General features: G+C 38.7%; 1 protein-coding gene across 3 annotated transcripts in view; it reads right to left on the reverse strand.

Annotated features, from left to right (window-relative positions):
- The window catches only part of LOC118772976 (protein EFR3 homolog A-like), a 93,138-nt gene extending 73,504 nt beyond the window's left edge, over positions 1 to 19,634 (reverse strand). For 2 of the 3 annotated variants that reach the window (XM_036521686.1, XM_036521688.1), the window contains exons 1-2: positions 9,394 to 9,403; positions 2,783 to 2,859 (exon numbers count right to left, since the gene is read on the reverse strand). In XM_036521686.1, the coding sequence (XP_036377579.1) occupies positions 2,783 to 2,859; positions 9,394 to 9,403 (87 nt within the window). Of the gene's footprint in view, positions 1 to 2,782; positions 2,860 to 9,393; positions 9,404 to 19,579 lie in introns of those variants that run through there. The other variant, XM_036521687.1, reaches the window with a different exon arrangement.
- Between the last annotated feature and the right edge of the window lie 484 nt (positions 19,635 to 20,118).

The raw sequence follows: 20,118 nt of genomic DNA on the forward strand, positions 1-20,118 counted from the left end.
CAGGCATCCTCGTAACAGTCTGTCTGGTTCTGTTGCCTGCTGCTTCCCCGAACTTCCACCAGAGGGCCTGTCTTCCCGTTTGTGCCATATCTTATCAAGTTAATCATTTTCACGCTGCGGCGGGTGCCTTATTTAAGCCCTGCCTCCTGGTTGGTTCACTGCTCACTCTTGAGCTGCCCTGCCTCATGTGTGTTCGTGTGTACAAAGCTTGGTGTTTGAGTCTCCAGTAAAATTACTTTGTTTCTTTACCATCAATCTGTGTTACTTTGTGGTCCCTGCAACTGGATCCCACTGCTCACCCCTTACAGTCAGGGCCTGAGAGATGTAGAATAATGTGGAATGTTGACTTTCTCACTTCCTTTCCCAACAATGGAAAACACTTTTATAATGTGGATGCATATGCACTAAAAGATTAAAACCCAGAGGAACTAAACCTGTATAACTTGTGAAATCATTTGCTGTCTTAGAAATAAAGGTCAAGGCTGGAGTCTGATGAGGTCAGGATTTCACAATGCATAATAGACCTACCTGACTTGTGGTAATGGTTTGTACATATTATTCTGTGAATTTGGGAGCTAATGTAGCTTTTTTGATGTTTTGGAATATATTAAACATAGTCCAAGCATATACCACTTAATGTGATAAAGATTTGGACAAACATTTTGACAAACCTTTGGCCCCAGATATTAGTTAAATATCCTCTTATCTGGATTTAGCTGCTGTCAGTATGGGCATCCAAATGAACTCAGGTTCAGTCTCCATTTACTGAATTTAATGACAGTATATTAAAGCGTTCAGCTAATTTTTCCACTGTTCTACTGTATTATATAAAGCTAAATTAATAATTATGATACTATCATCAAATGTTTAGCATAGTTTGAGAAAACACTGACAGGATACAGGTTTGTCAGTACAATATAAGTAATATGACAAAATCTTAACTACTCATCAATTCATCAGTCTCATCCAAAAAATTGTGAGATTTGTGGGCAAGTCCATTAGACCTGTATCTTAAAGTTTACCAGTGGTTGAATGGCACATAAGGGAGATCAACTGTGATCATCTTTGGAAACTAAATTTCCATTTTGGACAGCAGAAGATTCATTGTCTCAAGAGTCATTGCCTTCAATCTTTAATCTGCATCAGGTTATTTGGGGCCCAATAGTGTGTTGGTTATCAATGAGGGATTTGCTTCCCACTGCTGGTTATGGATTCAGAACAGAGTGCATCTGTTATTGTGAAGAGCCTCCCATTCCAGAGCAAGTGGTGAGTTTAGGATGTGGGTGCATGAGTTATCAGGTAGTGCCCCTCCCTCCCCTCCCTGTAAGGTTTGGTACATGTATATGTGGTGCGTGATGATGGCCATACATGCTACTTGATTAGCTACCCAACAATTTAGTACGATTGAATAGGTAAATTGTTGCCAGTTAGCCAGTGAACAGTTACATGAATGATCAAATTAGCTTAACTCACATTACTTAGCTAGCCAAATATATCCTTTGATGGTTTCTATGCATTGTGGGGTGGTTGAACTGTAGACATTGGATGTATTTTAATTACTTTAATTGCCATGTTGGCAGGTCTGCATACAGCCATGTACTAAAGGAACTGGATAAAATGACTGAGTAAGACTGTATAGAAACTGAATCAATCAGTGTCCTGAAGTGTACTGGCAATTCATTCAATCAGATATGCCTGTATAGCAGCCCATTCAAATGTAATGTTTTTCTCAGCTGACCTGTCATTTTTGGTTTTAAAGCGTTCTGTATGAACAAGTATGAACCAGTATGAACAAATATGTTATAATAGTGACAGTAACAGTATATACAGTATACTGGAAATATTTGTCCAAAAAGATTTGTTTATATGTGAACTGCATGCCTTTAATTGACACAGCAAGCTTAACATCAATTTTTTAGACCTAAACTTCCATAGGAATTACTACTTTGACCACTTCTTACAAGTTTCACTCTCATTCTAATGTTCCACACTTTGCAAGCAGTAATGTTTTTAATAAAGAGAAATTGTATGGGTAGCAAGCTGAAATAGCTAGGTAGCTCAGTCAACCAACAAAAATAGCCTGCTACCTAGCTGACCTTCGAGCATATTTGTGCATATGACCATATATAGCTGAATTTGTAGCTGAGATAATTAATAAATTAGCTGATTAATATCAACACTTTGGAAATGGTGATGCATTCATCTGTGTTAGCAAGCTACCTATCCAGACACATACAGCCCAGACACTGTAGCAAATCCCTGTCCAAAACTCCAACATTTCAATTTTATCTGGTTCAAATGTAAGGGACATTTAGCCAATATATTTACTAAGGAAGAAAAAGAAGTAGAAAAGGAATTTCAAAAGGATCATGCTGTATCCATATGTTGACATGAACTCATAGAATTTAATTTAATTTAATTTAACTCATGACATGATGATAGAGCAGTAAATGCTCATAAATATTCAGACCTCTAGGCCTATTTCTATATGAGACCTACAAAAGGGCTTTACTTATGGGACTGTGTAAGTATAGGTGGTATGATGCCATCCTACAGACTGGCTGGCTGCCAGTTCAATAGATTCAGCAAATGGGAAACCATTTTTACTCTCACCAAAGTTTACTACCTATTTGAGATGAAAAGTATTTGCTGCGTAAAATAATTGTGCCTGCACAAGCCATAGCTAAGTAGACAGATGTGCTTTTAATTCATTAGATAAGATTTCAAAGGCTGATCACTCTTAAAAAGACCACTTGCAATGCTAAAAACCAACTGCACATACCCTTATGTCTTCGGGGAAAATGTTGTCCACTAGGCGCTTGTAGCGAGGTCTTAGGGAACCACAACATCCACATATTCCTAAAAGACAGAAGCATGCAAGGTTAACACACCTTGTTCATTTTCAACCTCTAATACATGTTTGTTTTTTATAAGCTGGTTAAAAAGTACACTCTCGATTTGATGTCAGTTAAAGCTATTTAAAGGTAATGTCCCAAGTTAAAGTTATGTTGACATTGTTAACCCACTCTCTGTTTCTTAATTACCATTTAGTCCAAGATAGAAAATGATTTGCATTGTCGTACAAACAATGGGTTAGCAGAGCATATATTGCTACCACTGACACCGATTTGGATGTGAACATAACAAATTGTGCTGTATTGTTGTGTTTTGTTTACAGAAGTATTTTAATTGTTTTTCCTATCTGCTATGCACAATATGTACATCCCACCTCCAGTGAGGGGGAAGGGAGGAGGCATTTGCTATATATACTGTGTGCACATGGAGTATGCATATCATTCTATGATTACATGCAAAACTCTGAGACTCTGACAGAATACCATTTTCTCTGATGGGAAACAGCAAAAGTTAAATCCCACTACCAGCATGCCCTACGATTACATTTTGATTTAGCAGACACTCTCATCCAGAGTGGATTACATACAGGTTACAATTATCACGTTATCCATTTATACCGCTTGATATTTACATAGGCAATTCTAGGTTACGTACCTTGCCTACGCGTACAGTAACAGTGCCCCAGCAGGGAACTGAACCAGCAACTTTTCGTTTACAATCTTACTCCTTACTACACTGCCACCATGATTAGTCAGCATCACTGTCTATAAATGAGGTTTAGAAAATAATAAATGTATCCTCCTCGACTGCCTCGAAAACCTGGTTGGCATTAGTGGACAGGCTCTATCCTGGTTTAGGTCCTATGTATCAGAACGATATCAGTTTGTCTCCATTAACAATGAATCTTCTGCTCATTCCAGAGTAAGATATGGTATACCTCAAGGATCTGTGCTTGAGCCTCTGCTCTTCTCGTTATACATGTTGCCTCTTGGCAATATCATCCGTAAACATGACATTAGCTTCCACTGTTAATCGGATGACACTCAGTTATACATATCAGTCAAACCTGATGACCCTCTGAATATATCAAACATGGAGGCCTGCCTAACAGATGTAAAGAACTGGATGGCCTGAAATTTTCTCCTCCTTAACTCAAAATTCAATCAGGAGCAAATTCACTCATTTTACACTGGACCTTGATGGTGTCTCCCTCTCCTTGAGTGCAGCTATCAAAGACCTTGGTGTCGTCATTGATCCTTAGCTCTCTTTTGAAACTCGCATAACTAACACCTCTAGGACAGCTTTCTTCCATTTGAGAAATGTAGCCAAAATCAGGAAAATTGTATCAATTAATGATGCTGAAAAGTTAATCCATGCCTTTGTAACATCCAGATTAGACTACTGTAATGCCCTCTTGTCAGGATGTGCAAATGTCTCACTAAAACCCCTTCAGCTGGTACAAAATGCAGCTGCTTGAATCTAAACTAGAACAAAATGTTTTGAGCACATTACCCCAATTCTAGCTTCTGTCCATTGGTTACCCATTAAATACCGGATCGATTTTAAAATACTCTTACATTTAAGGCTTTACATGGGCTTGCCTCTCCCTATCTTATGGACCTTCTTCATCCATACCTTCCACAAATCCATACCTTCATTCCCAAAATGGCGGGTTTCTCATCGTCCCAAGAGTGGGCAGAACTACTATAGGTGGTAGAGCCTTTTCCTATCGAGCCCCTCTCCTGTGGAACAGCTTACCTACCGAGGTTCGGGGAGCAGACTCTCTCTCTACCTTTAAGTCTAGGCTAAAAACATATCTATACAGTAAATCCTTTAGCTGAGGGACATGGCCTGGTGCTAGCATGGATCATAGAGTCTCTGGTGGACTAAGTGGTCATTGCTGTCATGACATGGACTCTGTGCCGTGAACTGGTGTGTTGACTGCCTTAGGGCCGCCCTCATGACTATGCCAGTTCCTTGCCTCCTGTCCCCTAGTTATGCTGCCATAATGTTAGCCTACCGGGGTTTTTTCCTTGTTGCACACTGGCACCTTTTTTCCTCTCCTGCCCATATGCTGTGCATTCATGTCATTCTTACCAATCGTTGTTCTCTATTTGTTTCTTGTCCCTGCTCCGGGCTCCTGCCTGGAGCTGTAGTCCAAGCATCACAGCCCGATCTCCAGTCCTGCTATAGGCTGCCCTGCCTATCAAGCTAACTACGTGCCAACAACCGGACATTCTCTAGGATACATTTTATAATTACTCTGTTATTTACTACTGTCTATCAAAACTCAAATGTCTTAAAGTACATTGTACAATTTCAAGTATGCTATGTAATTCTATCTGCCCAGTGTTGGCCAGAAGCAGATGGGCTCCCCCTCTAAGCAGTGTTCTGCTCAAGGTTTCTTCCTGTAAATTAGGGAGTTTTTCCTTGCCACTGTTGCCTTAGGCTTGCTCCCAGGGGGTCTCAGGCCTGGGAAAAATGTAAAGCTGCTTTGTGACAACTTGTGTTGTAAAAAGTGCTATACAAATAAAATTGAACTGAATTGAATTAAATAAAAAATGCTGTTTAATTCACTCATAATACATTAAATTCCAGACGGTCTATGCATTACAGTGCCAATAAAAGAACAGTTTTGTGTTACATATGTGTTATTATTTTTCCTATGTATTTATGTCAGTTATTTCACACTATTTCAGTTTAAGTGTTTTATCCATTTTTTTTCATTTACCTATTTTCTCTGGCCCATGATATATGGATGTAAAATAATAAGGATGACTCTTCGTAGTTGTTATCATTTAAATTTTGGATACATACGCTATATGGACAAAAGTATTCAGACGCCTGACCATTACACCAACAGGGACTGTAATGACAATGTATTCAAATACATATACTTTAATATGGAGTTGGTCCCCCTTTTGCAGCTATAACAGCTTCCACTCTTCTTGGAAGGCTTTCCACGAGATTTGGAGTGTTTCTGTGGGAATTTGTGCCCATTCATTCTGTAGAGCATTTATGAGGTCAGGCACTCATGTTGGACGAGAAGGCCTGGCTCGCAATCTACGTTCCACTTCATCCCAAAGGTGCTCGATGGGGTTGAGGTCAGGGCTCTGTGCGGGCCGGTCAAGTTCTTCCACACCCAACTCATCAAACCATGTCTTTATAGTCCTTGCTTTGTGCACTGGGGCACAGTCATGTTGGAATAGAAAAGGGCATTCCCCAAACTGTTGCCAAAAAGTTGGATTGTCCAAAATGTCTTGGTATGCTGAAGCATTAAGATTTCCCTTCACTGGAGATAAGGGGCCTAGCCCAAACCCTGAAAATCAGGTGTGGCCAAATACTTTTGTCCATATAGTGTATGAAAATTGCAATTGATTTTGAGTACCATAAGGCATGCTGCAAAACATGTTGAGTCCATTTCAATTATAAGTTAGATATAAGTTATATACATCTGTCAGCAACCATACAAAGCAAGACATTAAAATAAAGAGTTCTAATAGGAACTATCATGCTGTTGTGATGTCCTGTGTTACTTAGGGAGACAAAGGAGCCTTCTCAGTCTCAATGCAATTAATATAATTCAAGTAATACATTTTGGCGTTTTTTCATGCTGAACATTTTCATTGGAGGTTACTAACATTTTAATGTTTTGCTAGAATTTATAACTGACATGCTATTCTGCTTTGTGAATAGATCAAATAGAGAAAAGGCAACATTTACAAAACTCTTGTCCTTCTCTCTTCGGCCCAAATTAATTATTGAAGAGAGTACTGAACATAAAACAGAGGGGCTTGATTTCTACAAGACAAAATAAATACTTACTGGGGGGACAACTTCTGTGCTATTTTTCATTAAAATGTTTGAATGTACTTTATGGATTACAGACAACAACTTCAGCAAAGGGTAGCTGGAGACTTTTGTAATATAGATCAATATAGAGGCATTTTTGAACCCCCCCCCCCCCCCCCCCCCCCCTTGACTGTTTTTCTATCACAGTTTCTCTCTGCAGACCTTTTCAGACGGCAGGACCCAGTCATCAGGATTACACCTTACAAACAAATTCTCCTTCTCATAGAAGTATTTACCTTACAATAAGTAAATGAATATGCTTAGGTATATTTCCTATAATTGTGTATAATAATCCTGTAATTTTATTTTCATATATTCAATTATATCATATTTCAAAAATATAAAAAAACAAACAATCCTCTGAGAAAATAATGAGTCATACTAGATGTTTGATATTGAGAAAAACTGAAAGAGCAATGAAAAATCTAATTTATTTTTATATGAAAAGTCTACAAATTGACTATCAACACACCTTCAGGAAGTGTCACCTCAAAATGTGCAAGCCTGTTTTTATAGCATGATCACAACAGAGTAAAATACAGTAAATAAAATATGCACTTAAAATAAATACAATGCCCACAATTTCGCTTTTGTTAATCTCTGAAAACTATTAAGATATGTGAAACTAATTCTATAAACACAAATGTACATGTTCTGTTTCTGTGTTGTATTACTGGTAAGTTAACTGTAGAAATCATTTTAACATGAATGGAAAGTTATTAAAATGGGTACATATTAGATGCAGCTCCTACAGTATACATGCATGTTTTGTAATGGTCTGTGTTTCTATGAATTTAGTCTGTTCTTGTTTTGTTATTACAGATATTAAACATTCCTCCATATTACGAGAAAGAAGTTTCATTTTATTTTCCAGAAGTAGGTGGCTATGAGTGTAGGAATATTTCCCAGAGTTACTTTAACTAAAGGGTGACAGATAATTTTGGACAAACATCAAATATGAGGTCACTAGGTTTCTGATTGCAGTCAATTATTTTTTATTTTTTATTGCATTGCTTTCTTAAAAAAAAAAAGTAAAAATTGGGCCAGAGCAGCAAACCCAGCTGACAGATACACACAATGAAGTATGAAATAACAGAAAACCTACAGTAGGGATCTAGTACAATTTAAATATGAATGACTGAGACTGATGAATCTGCCTAAGCAGCGCTCCCAGGGGAATAAATATCTAACAAGGAATAAGAGCAGCTAAACCCATGGATTACACAACATGTAAGCATATCCTGCTCTACAGCAACTGATGCACAAGAGGGTGGTGAATCCTTGCTGGGTGTTGGGAATAAAATACAAGAATTTCTAGCTTCAATTCACCAAAGTCAATCATACTTTCAGGCCACAGGGGACTCAAGAAAATAACTTGCATGCAATTCCATCACCTATGTCATCATATATCATTTTGTTTGTGGATACTTACTTCATTATATATCCAGGTATATAAAGGGATGTTGTGTGGGGCAAAAAAGAAGGGACATAAGGGATTGCTCCTCAGTAAAATAGATTAGTTGGATCTCCTTTATGCCAAGATGTGTATTACTGGAGATACTTGGGGGTCCAGCAATGTGCATTAAAGGATACTGAGAAGTCTCCTAGAGTTACAGAACATCGCTGGGCCTGGAGCCATGGTTCCCACTGTTTTGGTGATATTTCACCTGCCTTTAATCTCACACTCAGTGCAGCAATAAACCAGTCTCATCTTGAATGGCCAATTAATAATTCAGCACCACAGAGGTAAACTGAGAATGCTTTTTTATCTACTGTTCCCTTAGCATCCTATCAGTGCCCCATCTATGTCATGAAAAGACAAAACTGTATTCCAAAACAGAAAGTGAGGAAGAGGAGACTTAAAAGATACCTCCTGAACAGCAGCCAGCAAAATTTACCTCTGCTAAAGTGGCCTGCCCTACTCAAGCAGTCATTATTAAACAGCAAAGTTGAAAGAAAGTGCAGGTAAGCAAATGTTTACAGGAAGCCAGTAATTTCTTGCCATTTAAAGTTTTATTTTCATTTTGTGAATTTCCACAATAATTACCAATTAGAGTATATATCCTTTTCATGTATGAATCTACTAGATGTGCTTTTCTGTCATTTAGAAAGGACTCAATAAATGTTGCTAAGGGAGAAGGCCAGTTAATTATTGAATTGCTTTGGAACTTATAGTTGACAGAAGATGTTTTCTTTTTTGGCAGTATACAGTACACTTTACTGAAACATCTCTGAATACAAGACAATCACTGTATGTGCAGGTTATGAAACACAAAAGCACATTGGTAGAATGTATATTTTTTTTAAAAAAAAAGATCAAAAACCAGAGAACAATGTGAACACTGTGCACGTGGAATTCCCAGTCTCAACCTCAACATTTCATTATAGTAAAATGAAGATATAGAACCACAATGAAAAAATGACATGTTGCACTGGTCACATTGGAAGCTGGATGTTAACAAAAGGTGCATTAGAGCTTTTCAGAGTTCTTCACTCTCAGGGACCAAATCAATTTACTTCCACAAAACTCAATTTCCTTACAAGAGCAAGACACAAATATGGCGTCAGATTTATATCAAAAGTCGCCAGTATGGCGTCAGATTTATGTCAAAAGTCGCGAGCGCAGAAGACATTCTCGCGCACAAAGCAGCCACCACGCGCAAGAGAATGTCTGATGGCGAGCGCTAGTGGGCATGTTTGCCCACTATTTGCACTTTTGTACGTCGCTTTGCATAAAAGTATCTGCTAAATGAATAAATGTAAATGTAAAACAACAAGCCTCTGGCCAAACACTGCTTGTCGTTCAGTTAACAGAAGCTGTCAATCAAGGTTCAAGGAGGCTGTGTTGCGTTGTGATTGTGTTGAAAATGACCAATCATAAGAGGGCCAGTGCCTCCCTTGGTTTCCGCCCCCAAATTGTCAAAACTCAGGTCGATTTCCCGCGAGCAGAACTCAATGTCGAGAGCTAGAGTTAACCCGTATGCCCTCCAGCGCTCGCCAAGCAAAAATTCTCTCGCGCATGGTGGCTGCTTTGTGTGTGAGACTGTTTTCTGCACTCGCGACTTTTGACATAAATCTGACGCCATAGAAATCATAAAGAGACAGAAGGAGAGGAAGAAGAGAGAGATTCATAATTTGATCCATTAAAACAAAACCGGAGATGTGCTTGTACACGCATTGTTGTTCCCCAGACATTATTAATAACGGGTGCATGCCTATATAGACAGTAATCAAATACTAAACCACTGCTTTGTTCACAGTGATCAACACAATCAGTAGCCTTCTGCGAATGACCGCATTCCATAGTATGGCAAGAGTAATAAACATAACTAGTCTAACAAATCCAATGATGGATAACAATCATAATGCACAGACACCAAACCAGCCACAAATTTAATAGCCAAGCTAAAACTGAACAGTTGCCTAATCAGCATAACCAACACTGCAGGTATCAGAACTCGACTCTCTCAATGTACCGGACAAATAGTACTGCAAAACAGAGGCTGCAATCATAGCTATACCATGGCAAAAATGAAAAAAGTAAACCTTTTATGTAGTTGATTATTCAGGCTTAGCCTACCTTTGGCTTGTGAGTGGGGCGGGTATGAAATTGGCCAACACGAGGTGCAATTGTCTGGCCTTGGGAGTTGAACTGGCTGATAATTTCATCATATTCCGAACCATCCACTAGTTACCATTCAAAAAACGAGAGCTAGCTAGCTAAGTTGTTTAGATGAGCTGTCATAGTTGAGAATCTGTGTTTTCATTCGATTTGTCGTAGAGAAAAGTCCTTCAACACTTTCGTAGGGAGAGTTATGATAGCCCTTAACAGACATTTTATGTTGGAAAATATCTAAAGGGAAAGTATTTTGATTACTGAAGGGTAGCTCCTATGTTCAGCATCCATTTTGCGTCTTGTCCTTTGAATGAAAACGGTGAATTCTGCATCCCCGATTGAAATTCCATACAGCTCACAAGAGGCTCTCAACAGTTATTTAAGGCCTAAGTGTCGGATCCGAGCAAAAAGGACACCAAGCTTACATGATCCCATTGGTCCTCTTGAAATCTGCAGTTTAACTCGGCTATCTGACTTTTAAGACTACTGTTCGACATTTCCTTAATATAAAATGTTGCTCTTAAAGCTGGATGTTTTCCCAATGTGGTTGTAACTACAGAATCACACAATTAGATAGTTGTCATTCCCTTAATGCAGTGATGTCCCAACTCCTCTGTTAATTGGAAAAAAAGGGCTAGCTAGCTTCCCACGACAATCAGCTAGCCAGTTGCTATCTTAGGTGACCGAAACAACACCACTTGGCGCTCGTGTTATTTTTCAAGCTAACGTAACCTAATGCAAGAGAGGAGGTTCTGACAGACACATTGAATTATAGCTTTATTATTCATTTATATTAGGCTACAGGACTGACCCTCATGAGGACAAAACACACACACACAGAATTTTTAATAGTAGCCTATTATTTTCTATAATTTTTTTCCCTGTGGATTTGAATGGGTGGGCCAGTTGTCAATTTGGGTGTCCTTGGCCCATCCGGGCCCACCCGTAGCTACGCCAGTGCCGAGCGAACGCCGATTTACCTCTGATCTAGGGCTTTTCTCGACGATCTCCAAAAACTGTCGGCAAGTGAAAAATCAGGGCTAAAATCGTGTAGTGTGAACCTGGCCTAAGCCGTACCTGCACTCATTCTCCGTTTTTTGTCGTTTTTTCACCCCTTTTTTCCCATAGACTCACATTCATTTTCAAAATCACCCCCTCACACTTCATGGTCTTCCCACTCGGTCACTTTTCACCCCATAGCCACCATACCTCATACGATGCCTCGGGACAAATCACCGAACACTCATCCAAGACTGTCTTGACCCGCACTCGTCTTTTTGTCTTTTTTCACCAGTTTTTTTTTACTCATTTATTCATCCCTCCATCCTGACATTGACTTCAATTCATTTTTCAAAACCCTATCACGCGGTCACACTTGGGCCATCGGCAAACGTACCTCATATGCTGGCTCAGGTCATGCCATCCAACACTCACTGAAATCTATACTGACCCGCACTCGTCTTTTTGTCATTCACTCACCCCTCCATCCTCCCATTGACTTCAATTAATTTTTAAGGTCTTACTGCTCGGTCACCTTTGTCCTGACAGCCACCATACCACATATGCTGTCTCAGGTCAAATCTCTTAACACTCATTGAAACCCATACTGACCCGCACTCGTCTTTTACTCGTTTATTCATCCCTCCATCCTCCCATTCACTTCAGTTCATTTTTCAAAATCTTACCACTTATCTCACTATTTGACGAATAGCCCCGGGACCTGATATGCTGCTTTGGGTCATGTGACCCAACACTCACCAAAGGTGGGTGTGTCCTTAGCAACCATATTGTTTACCCTAGCAACCGCCTAGCAACACAACTAGCAACTGCCTAGCAACACCCTAGAAACCACCTAGCAACACTTTGGCAACCACCAAGCAACTCCCTAGCAACACCCAGTGACCATATTGTTTACCCTAGCAACCACCTAGCAACAACCTAGCAACCAACTAGCCACATCCTTCCATTCATCTCATGTACGTTAGCACATTTTTGCTGCTGGGTCGCAATCACACTCTGCATTTTCTTCAAGAAATGCACTTTTCTAGTTCTATTTGCATCTTTTTTTCCTACACTCTTAACATTTAGTCACACAGACGTCTAATGACTTAGGGCACTCAGGGCACCTGAGCACAAAAATGTCTAAATTTAAGCCACACAGCGATACACATGATTTTAAATAATCCAGTTTCATTCACTGCCTACAAAAATTCCTGTACATGTCCAATCCCATAAATCACTTGTAGTAATGGAGATAAGTATGGATGCAATGCAAGAGCATGGCTTACAAACACAGTTTAAAAAGCCAAACCAGTTGTAAGCCACTCAGCCCAAAGCTGCCGCTGTATAAATTTAACATTCATGACATAATGACATCTTTGAGAACATTTTGAAACATTCAGAAATATGCCAAATTTGTATTTCAAAAGAAAGAAACAACAACTCATATTTTAAATGACCTTGTATGGGCTATTTAACCATGAAGCATATATTCCCCTGAAAAATACCTGTACCAAAGGTCTTTTTCCTTCCAAAAGTCAGTAAGCATTTGCAAATTTCAAACCGTATTGTGCCTCTGGAAGGATATGTTGAACTGCAAGCCTATGGCCACGTAAGTTTGTATGGTGAATACTTGCTACATTTAACAAAACACTCTCCTTTGGTATGCAGTCTCCAGAGAGCACCGCTGGGTGCTCTTTAAGCTGTGCTACAGCTCACCTACCAAAATCGAGGAGGTATCTTCTGTCCAATTCCAGGATGTAGCTGTAGGTACCTTCCACCTCTGAGCGAGGCACCTCCATGTACCTTCTCATGACAGCTCAATGGCAGAAGCCACAACCGCCCTTTCCGTGGGATAACAGCTGTCTTTTCCACTCACAAGGCCTTGTCCACACACCTCTCCCTCAGATGGATTGTGAGGGCTGTGAAGTTGTTTCACTGAGTGTGATGGCTCCTCTGCCAGTTAGGTCGCTTCACTGTTACCCAGCTCAGGCTCAAATGTATCATGTTGCCCTACAGGATGTCTTGTCCACATCAAAGAATAGCATGGTCCATTATGCTTGAGTGAAACATAAGAGACTGGTCCAGCTTTGATTACGGAAGTTCATTCGTCAGAGGATGGCTGTTACAGAATAAGTAAATTATTTAAAGAAATGAACCATTTCCTAAATGGGAAAGCCTGCATGACTTTGATCTGTCTGCTTGTCCCTGATGCCCCACACAACTGTTTATGACAAAACCACTTTTTCTGTTTTTCTTTTATCTGGTTGTGTGGAAAAATCTGCTTTAGAGCAGAGAGACAGTGGAACTGTCACATTATATTGCTTTTTATTTATAAAAGTTTGCAACAACCTGCTGCTATAAAGCCATTTTGCTGCAGGTAGTAATTTTGGTTTTATTCTTGACTAACATCATGAGTCAGTTTCCTACATGTTTTTCCATGGATATCATTGTGAAAAGTAAGACAAAACTGAGGTTTAACACCAGAGAGACAGTCTTGTCAGGACGAGACATTCTGGGGTACTGCATATATATATATATATATTTTTTGCCCACCCCTCATTGGAGGACCTCTTTATTAAGCTCAAGAAGAAAGGCAACAGGATCAACAATATTACTGTATAACAGCAAGTAGATGAAGGTGAAGACACAAAAAAGAGAAAAAAAGGATAATAACAGAATAAAATAAAGAAAAAGAAAACAGAAAAAAAATAGATACAATATTTATCAATAGTCTTTTGTCCCACCACTAGTAAGTGAATGTCCTCCACCTATCCTCCACCCAAAACCAATGGTCAGTATCAACCTCTTCTCTAGTTAACACCCCCCACCCCCCATCCTACCTGCCCCCCTCCCAATGAATTTTCTTTCCCCTTATCCTTTTTATTATTATTATTATTATTATTATTATATATATATATTTACAAAACAAAACATACATTTTAAGGAAAAAAGAAATGGAAAAAAGGAAAGAAATACATTAATCATTACTTTTTTTGATTTCCTTCTTTCATTATGCCCTAGTCCCCTCCCCTTCACTTCACAGACCATCATTATCCAACCCCCTTACAGGAACAACTCAACCACATTTCCTGTAGCTGTTTACTTCTTTGCTACTTCACATATTTGGTTATCTATGCAATCCACTCATGACGCCTTTTCCATTTTGTACTAATAATTCACACATTTCTTTCTATTATATATACATTTTTACAGTAAGTACATTTATCCAAATCACATATCAATATTCACACATATCTACATATGTCTATGTTATTCTTTATTCCCAGCCTACCTCCACTCTCAGTGCCTTCTATCTGTCCTTATATACAATTAGCCTACTGTTTTCTTATGCCATGTAACCCTCAATTGTGCTGTGATGTTTTATAAAGAGTCTGAATCTCTCTGTCCTCAAACCCTCCACAGATTTTGACTGATTTTGAAGATTTTCCCCAAAAGTATTATAACGTTAACTATTATTTGGGTGCCATTTCTTAGATCGCCCAACAGCACGGTGGGCAAGTCTAGTGAAAACTGACTACAGTATGGGGACAACCACCGCTGAACCCCTGTCCAGAACTGTGCCACAAAGAGGCAGTACCAAAATAAATGATCCACCGACTCAACCTCTTCTTGACAGAAACTACACAAGGGTGACTCTTCAATTCCCCAAGTATGAAGCATCTTTTTAGTGGCCAAAAATTTATATATTAGTTTAAACTGAAAGAATATTATAGATGAGTCAATTGTTGCTTTGTAAATTACATTAAACGCCTGATTCCATGGAATCGGACAGTCTAGCATATAATCCCAAGAGTGTAAATTATTATATGGAGCAGCTATTAGATTTTTTGATTTTAGATGAAACTGATATAATATTCTATTTATGCTTGTCTTTTTAGTCCAATTAAAATTTTACATATGTGGTCGGCAGACTAGATCCTGGCCACTTCCTTTACCAATGCTTCTTTTCCATTTTTGTGGTATGGCAGCAATCAGTTGATTAAAATTTTGTAAAGGGCAAACCTTACCATAAATACTGGTGAACTCTTCATAGGACACTTCATAGGAGATTAGTTTACCTTCCTTACTGCATATATCTTTTACGGCTTATTTTATGGGCCACTGCCTCACACTGGCCAAAAAGACTGTGTCATCTGTGGATGGATTTCTTTACATTACATCACAAACATTTAGCAGAAGCTCTTATCAAGAACGACTTCCAGCACAACAGAACATGTATCCATTCAATTTAAAAGAGCAACAGTGTCAGACCAGGCTAACAACACACCCAGACCAGTGACTGTGAGCATAACACTATTTAAGCCCTACCACAAGTTAATTTGAACAATCTAACAGAAGCCAAGTATAATACGATACAACAGTCCCTAGAACACAGAATCAATATACATCACAATATTACACGTAAAATTAACATCAAATACTAGATAGGCATGTCCCCTAAATAACTGGCGCCCATATGAGGAAGAAGAACCCTAAACATGTTTTGCATCACTGTCTATAATGGAGTGAGTGGAAATCTGTGTGTGACAAAGGAAATGTCTGGTTTAAGAAGGTGCAAAGCTTGTTGAACAAAGCAAGTGCCTAAATCAATGGGATTTTCTTGAAAAGGACAGGCCATGACGGCAAAGGGATTGTTTAGTTATAAACTAAGATTTTTTATGCTTGGTCAGGCTTAGCTCAAGTTAACCTGCCAGATAGCAGGTTAACTTCAGAGGATGAGTTGTCATAGTTACTGATACAGCATTACTTTGATCTCAGTTTGTGGAACTGCAAATTTGGGATTTCTTCAAATTATGTTTTAATCATTAATCAGTTAATCAATTACTTGCTAAACCTGCTTTCTGGAATGCTCCTTGGGCGATTTTCAATAAAAAAGCAAAAATATCATGGCCTACAATACATGGAGGCAGCAGTCTAGAAACAGTGGCAACTTTGTGTTAAGCATGTTTTTTCAGTCATCTGTGTAACTGTTTTCCTATTTGTCTGTAAATATTTATGAGGTAATACTTCAAATATCCCACAATTCCCAATGTTGAATCATTGGAAAAGATCCCTCTCAACAGTTAGAATTTCAGACCTCACTGCCTGCTGTGAGGACCAATGTGCTTTCCTGATACAGCATTCTCTACATTTCTGCAAGCTTTGTTTAGTAACCTTGCAGTGTTCATGACTTTATGCACTGAAGAACTGCTGAGCGATGGAGCTAGCTAGATGTTTGGCTGTGTGCCCATACTCGCCTGATTCGCTTTACTACCTCATGGGAAGCCTATTTGTCTAGTGATATGCTTTCATTTCACTTTTGACTGAGTTCCACCCAGTCTTCATGGTATCAATGGTTGAGAACACTGGAATTCTTGGTGGTTTATGGGCAAGCATTAGGAAATTCAGTTACATATGAGAAGGCTGTGTATCATGTTCTCTTGACTAAAAAGAATGTAGAATATGTGAAGTATGAACATCTAAAATAAAGGAAGTAACCAAAGACCTGTCATATAGTGTGTGGCCGCCTCGTGTGACTAAAACTCACTGCAGTGGTAACAACGTGGTGTCTTTAACACCACAAATCATGATCCCAAATATTTCCTTATTATTGCCTACTGAAATCTGGTATGTCTGAGTGACTTGCGTTGTAAAAGTCCTCTACTGTATTAATAATAAAGTGACTTCAGCAAAGTTTGGGATAATGGGTCCACACTGGGCTGGAACACACATCAAAAAGTGTTCAAAATCCTTGTCAAATACAAGACCACTGGAATACTCGCTTTTAAAATAGAAATTCTAGGAGAGGAATGTAGAATTACAGAACAAGCCTTAACTCACTGACAAAGAAGAAATGTTATACAACAGACATTTAATACTGTCAAGCTTTTGTTTAAAAATGGAAACCTGCCAACTCACAACAAATTGCCTAATGACTGATTCTGTCTGAAATTGAAATGCTTTGGGATTAACAAAAATAACTTCCAAGTTGAAACAGATGAAAAGCCATCAAAGAGTTTCCACAGGAAAAGGAAAGTGAGCAGCATCATTCTGCTGATATGCATACAAATTAAAGTCTGTTGAAGGGAAAGCAAGCCTTGTTGTTTTTTTCTATGCACTATCCCTCTATGTCATACAATTACTCATATGAAGATCAAAAACTATATGATCCAATAGCGTCATTTCTTCCTCACTTTTGAATTTGAGAGCTGAATGCAATTTACATCTCAAAGAATGGCAGCGTCAGGATGAGATAAAAATAAACACAAAGTAACTTCCCATGCTGGTTTGTTATCTGTCTGTTTCCCTTTTGCAACCTTCCATGCAAAAACCTCTTGGAGTCAGGTAGGGTGCCATGGAAGTGAATGACCATGCTCAGCAAAAGGGAGAAAAAAAAGAGAACCAGAAAAAAATAGCTTTCTGAACTGAACAGAGCTGAGCCAGATATAAAAAGATAGCAGTATGACAAAAAAGTCAGGCTTATACTGTATGTAGTGTAGTGAGTGAATGGGGTAATTACAAGTAGCAACGTGAATTGGTAGGTGAGGAACTATATTCTTCACCAAAGTGGTTTTAGTTTGAATCAGGTAGTTTCCCCTGTTGAGCAAGCAACTAAACATGAAACTGCCTGTTCTGGTCGAGTTTTACATATGGATGCTGGATAATATGCCAAGTTTCAGCTATGTAAATTCTATGTAAAAATAAGGGCATCTGTTAATCAAAGAAGTAATTTAAATAAATATAATTTGTTGGATACTTGGGGGGTAGCTGTACACATTATACAGCTAGGTCCATTAACAGTTCAGTTGAGAGAGCCAAATGTATTAGGAAGGGCTAATCTTTACAAACTGTTTTCCAGAACCGACAAACATATGGGGCCATTTTACATTCCTGAGTCCCCATCCTGTTCTGCAGTGGAATATTATATAAATTTACCTCTTGTCATAAAGAGAACAATTACCATCACGCTAGAATCACAGTTTGATATCAATTTGCAAGTGTTCTGTGCAGGTAGTTTTAATCTTAACTTCTGCTGCATTCAGCTGTAAAGTGATTAAAGAAAGATGAAAATGTCAAAGAAAATGATTTAATTTCCTTGAAAGACAACAAAAATGTAGTACAACAATGTTGCCAATTAGGCACAAAAATTTTGTACTGATATGAAGATACCATGATGTATGCCATTTGATCTTTCAGAGGAATATCTGTTCATATTTGCCAACCGCAATCACTGCTGCAAGTTCAAAATGTTAATTTCTAATACTAGTCTACTCACAATATGGCTGGTTACCTGCGCTTGTCCAATCCTCTAATAGAGTAGCCAAGTTGCTCAGTCACATTTTGTGCTGATCTCAGTGACGTGTTTGCTCTAAATTGGGGCGATTCAACTTCAAAGTTGTCTCACATCAGATTCAGCCAGAGCCTCAAAAACGACTGCAGTTATTTCACAGAGAGTTGGGGGGGGGGGGGTCGAAACATTTATATATCCTTCTTGCCTGTAATTGTAAATATTACAAAGTATGGTCCACTTTAGGGGTGTCTGAAATTGTATTACAAGATTCTTCCAGGCATGAACATGGGAAATATATTGTAATATTTACAATTACAGGTAAGAAGGATATATAAATGTTTTAAACTTTCGACCCCCCCCCCCCCCTCCCCCCCGAACTGTTGTTTTTACCTCTTTTGGGGGAGTCCAAGTCTTAATTAGGGGGGTCAGACCTCCCCCCAGCCTAAATTAGTAGAATTTCCTCATATATTATACTTATTCTGCTTTTAACAGGAGGATTTTTTTTAAACCAAACATTATACTTCTTCCACTATGCCACACAACACAGTGTAAAAGTTCTACAAGTGTATTAATTGTAGAGTTGAGCACATTATGCATGAATCAATTGTTGCTGCTGATGTAGTGCCTTGTTTATTTTTATAAGGTTTACACTTACCCTTTTTCTTATTTATAAGAAAAAACTGCATTCTTCATAATGGAATTAATCTGTTTTTTTTTTTGTATAGCGTATTGGAATTGAAACGTATTGGAATTGAAATTAACCTATTGTAGGTAAAAGTAGCTAGCTAAGGGAAAACTAAAAGCTGAATCTGCAAATCTTGACATTTTAGGTGTGTGTGTGGTTTACCACGATGTGATACTCTAACACGCTTGTCAATTGGTTCCATTGCACAGCTTTGCGAATGATACGATTGCTATGCTGCTTCCCTACTGGATTCAGAAAAAGAGGTTACATCGCTTACCGGCAAACATTCTTCTATAAAATCTTCAGATAGGATTTTTCTTTTAATATTTCACAGGGCATGCAGCTAAGTCCTTGGTTCAGAACTTTCCATGCGTCTGTACTCCGGAGTTTGCCCTTTCACATTGAGTCCTCGAAGGGCACTGCAATATAATATTATGGAAAACAAACAAACAAATAAAATGTAGCCTACAGAATGATGATCATTTGTCATTAGACCATATATGTGGTGTGACACCGATGTATATAAACTCGACTCAAGAAAACGTAACAAACTGCATACCTGCATTGTCCAGCACATTACAGTAGGCTACAGCACTTCTTCTGGTCACGTCGGAATAGTACACCAGTTTCTGCTGGACGGCAACGCTAGTTAGCCGAATGCCTTGGAAGTGTGTTTAGTATTGTTTATGTCACAAACGCCAGTCTATAACACCTGTTACCTTGCTACTGAGATTAACACGGAAGTAAGTATATCGGTAATGAAGATCCTAACGCGAAAGTCACCGAATTATAGCTGCTCTTACTTAGCCTTTATCT

The sequence above is a fragment of the Megalops cyprinoides genome, chromosome 2, assembly GCF_013368585.1.
Source record: "Megalops cyprinoides isolate fMegCyp1 chromosome 2, fMegCyp1.pri, whole genome shotgun sequence".
NCBI lineage: Eukaryota > Metazoa > Chordata > Actinopteri > Elopiformes > Megalopidae > Megalops > Megalops cyprinoides.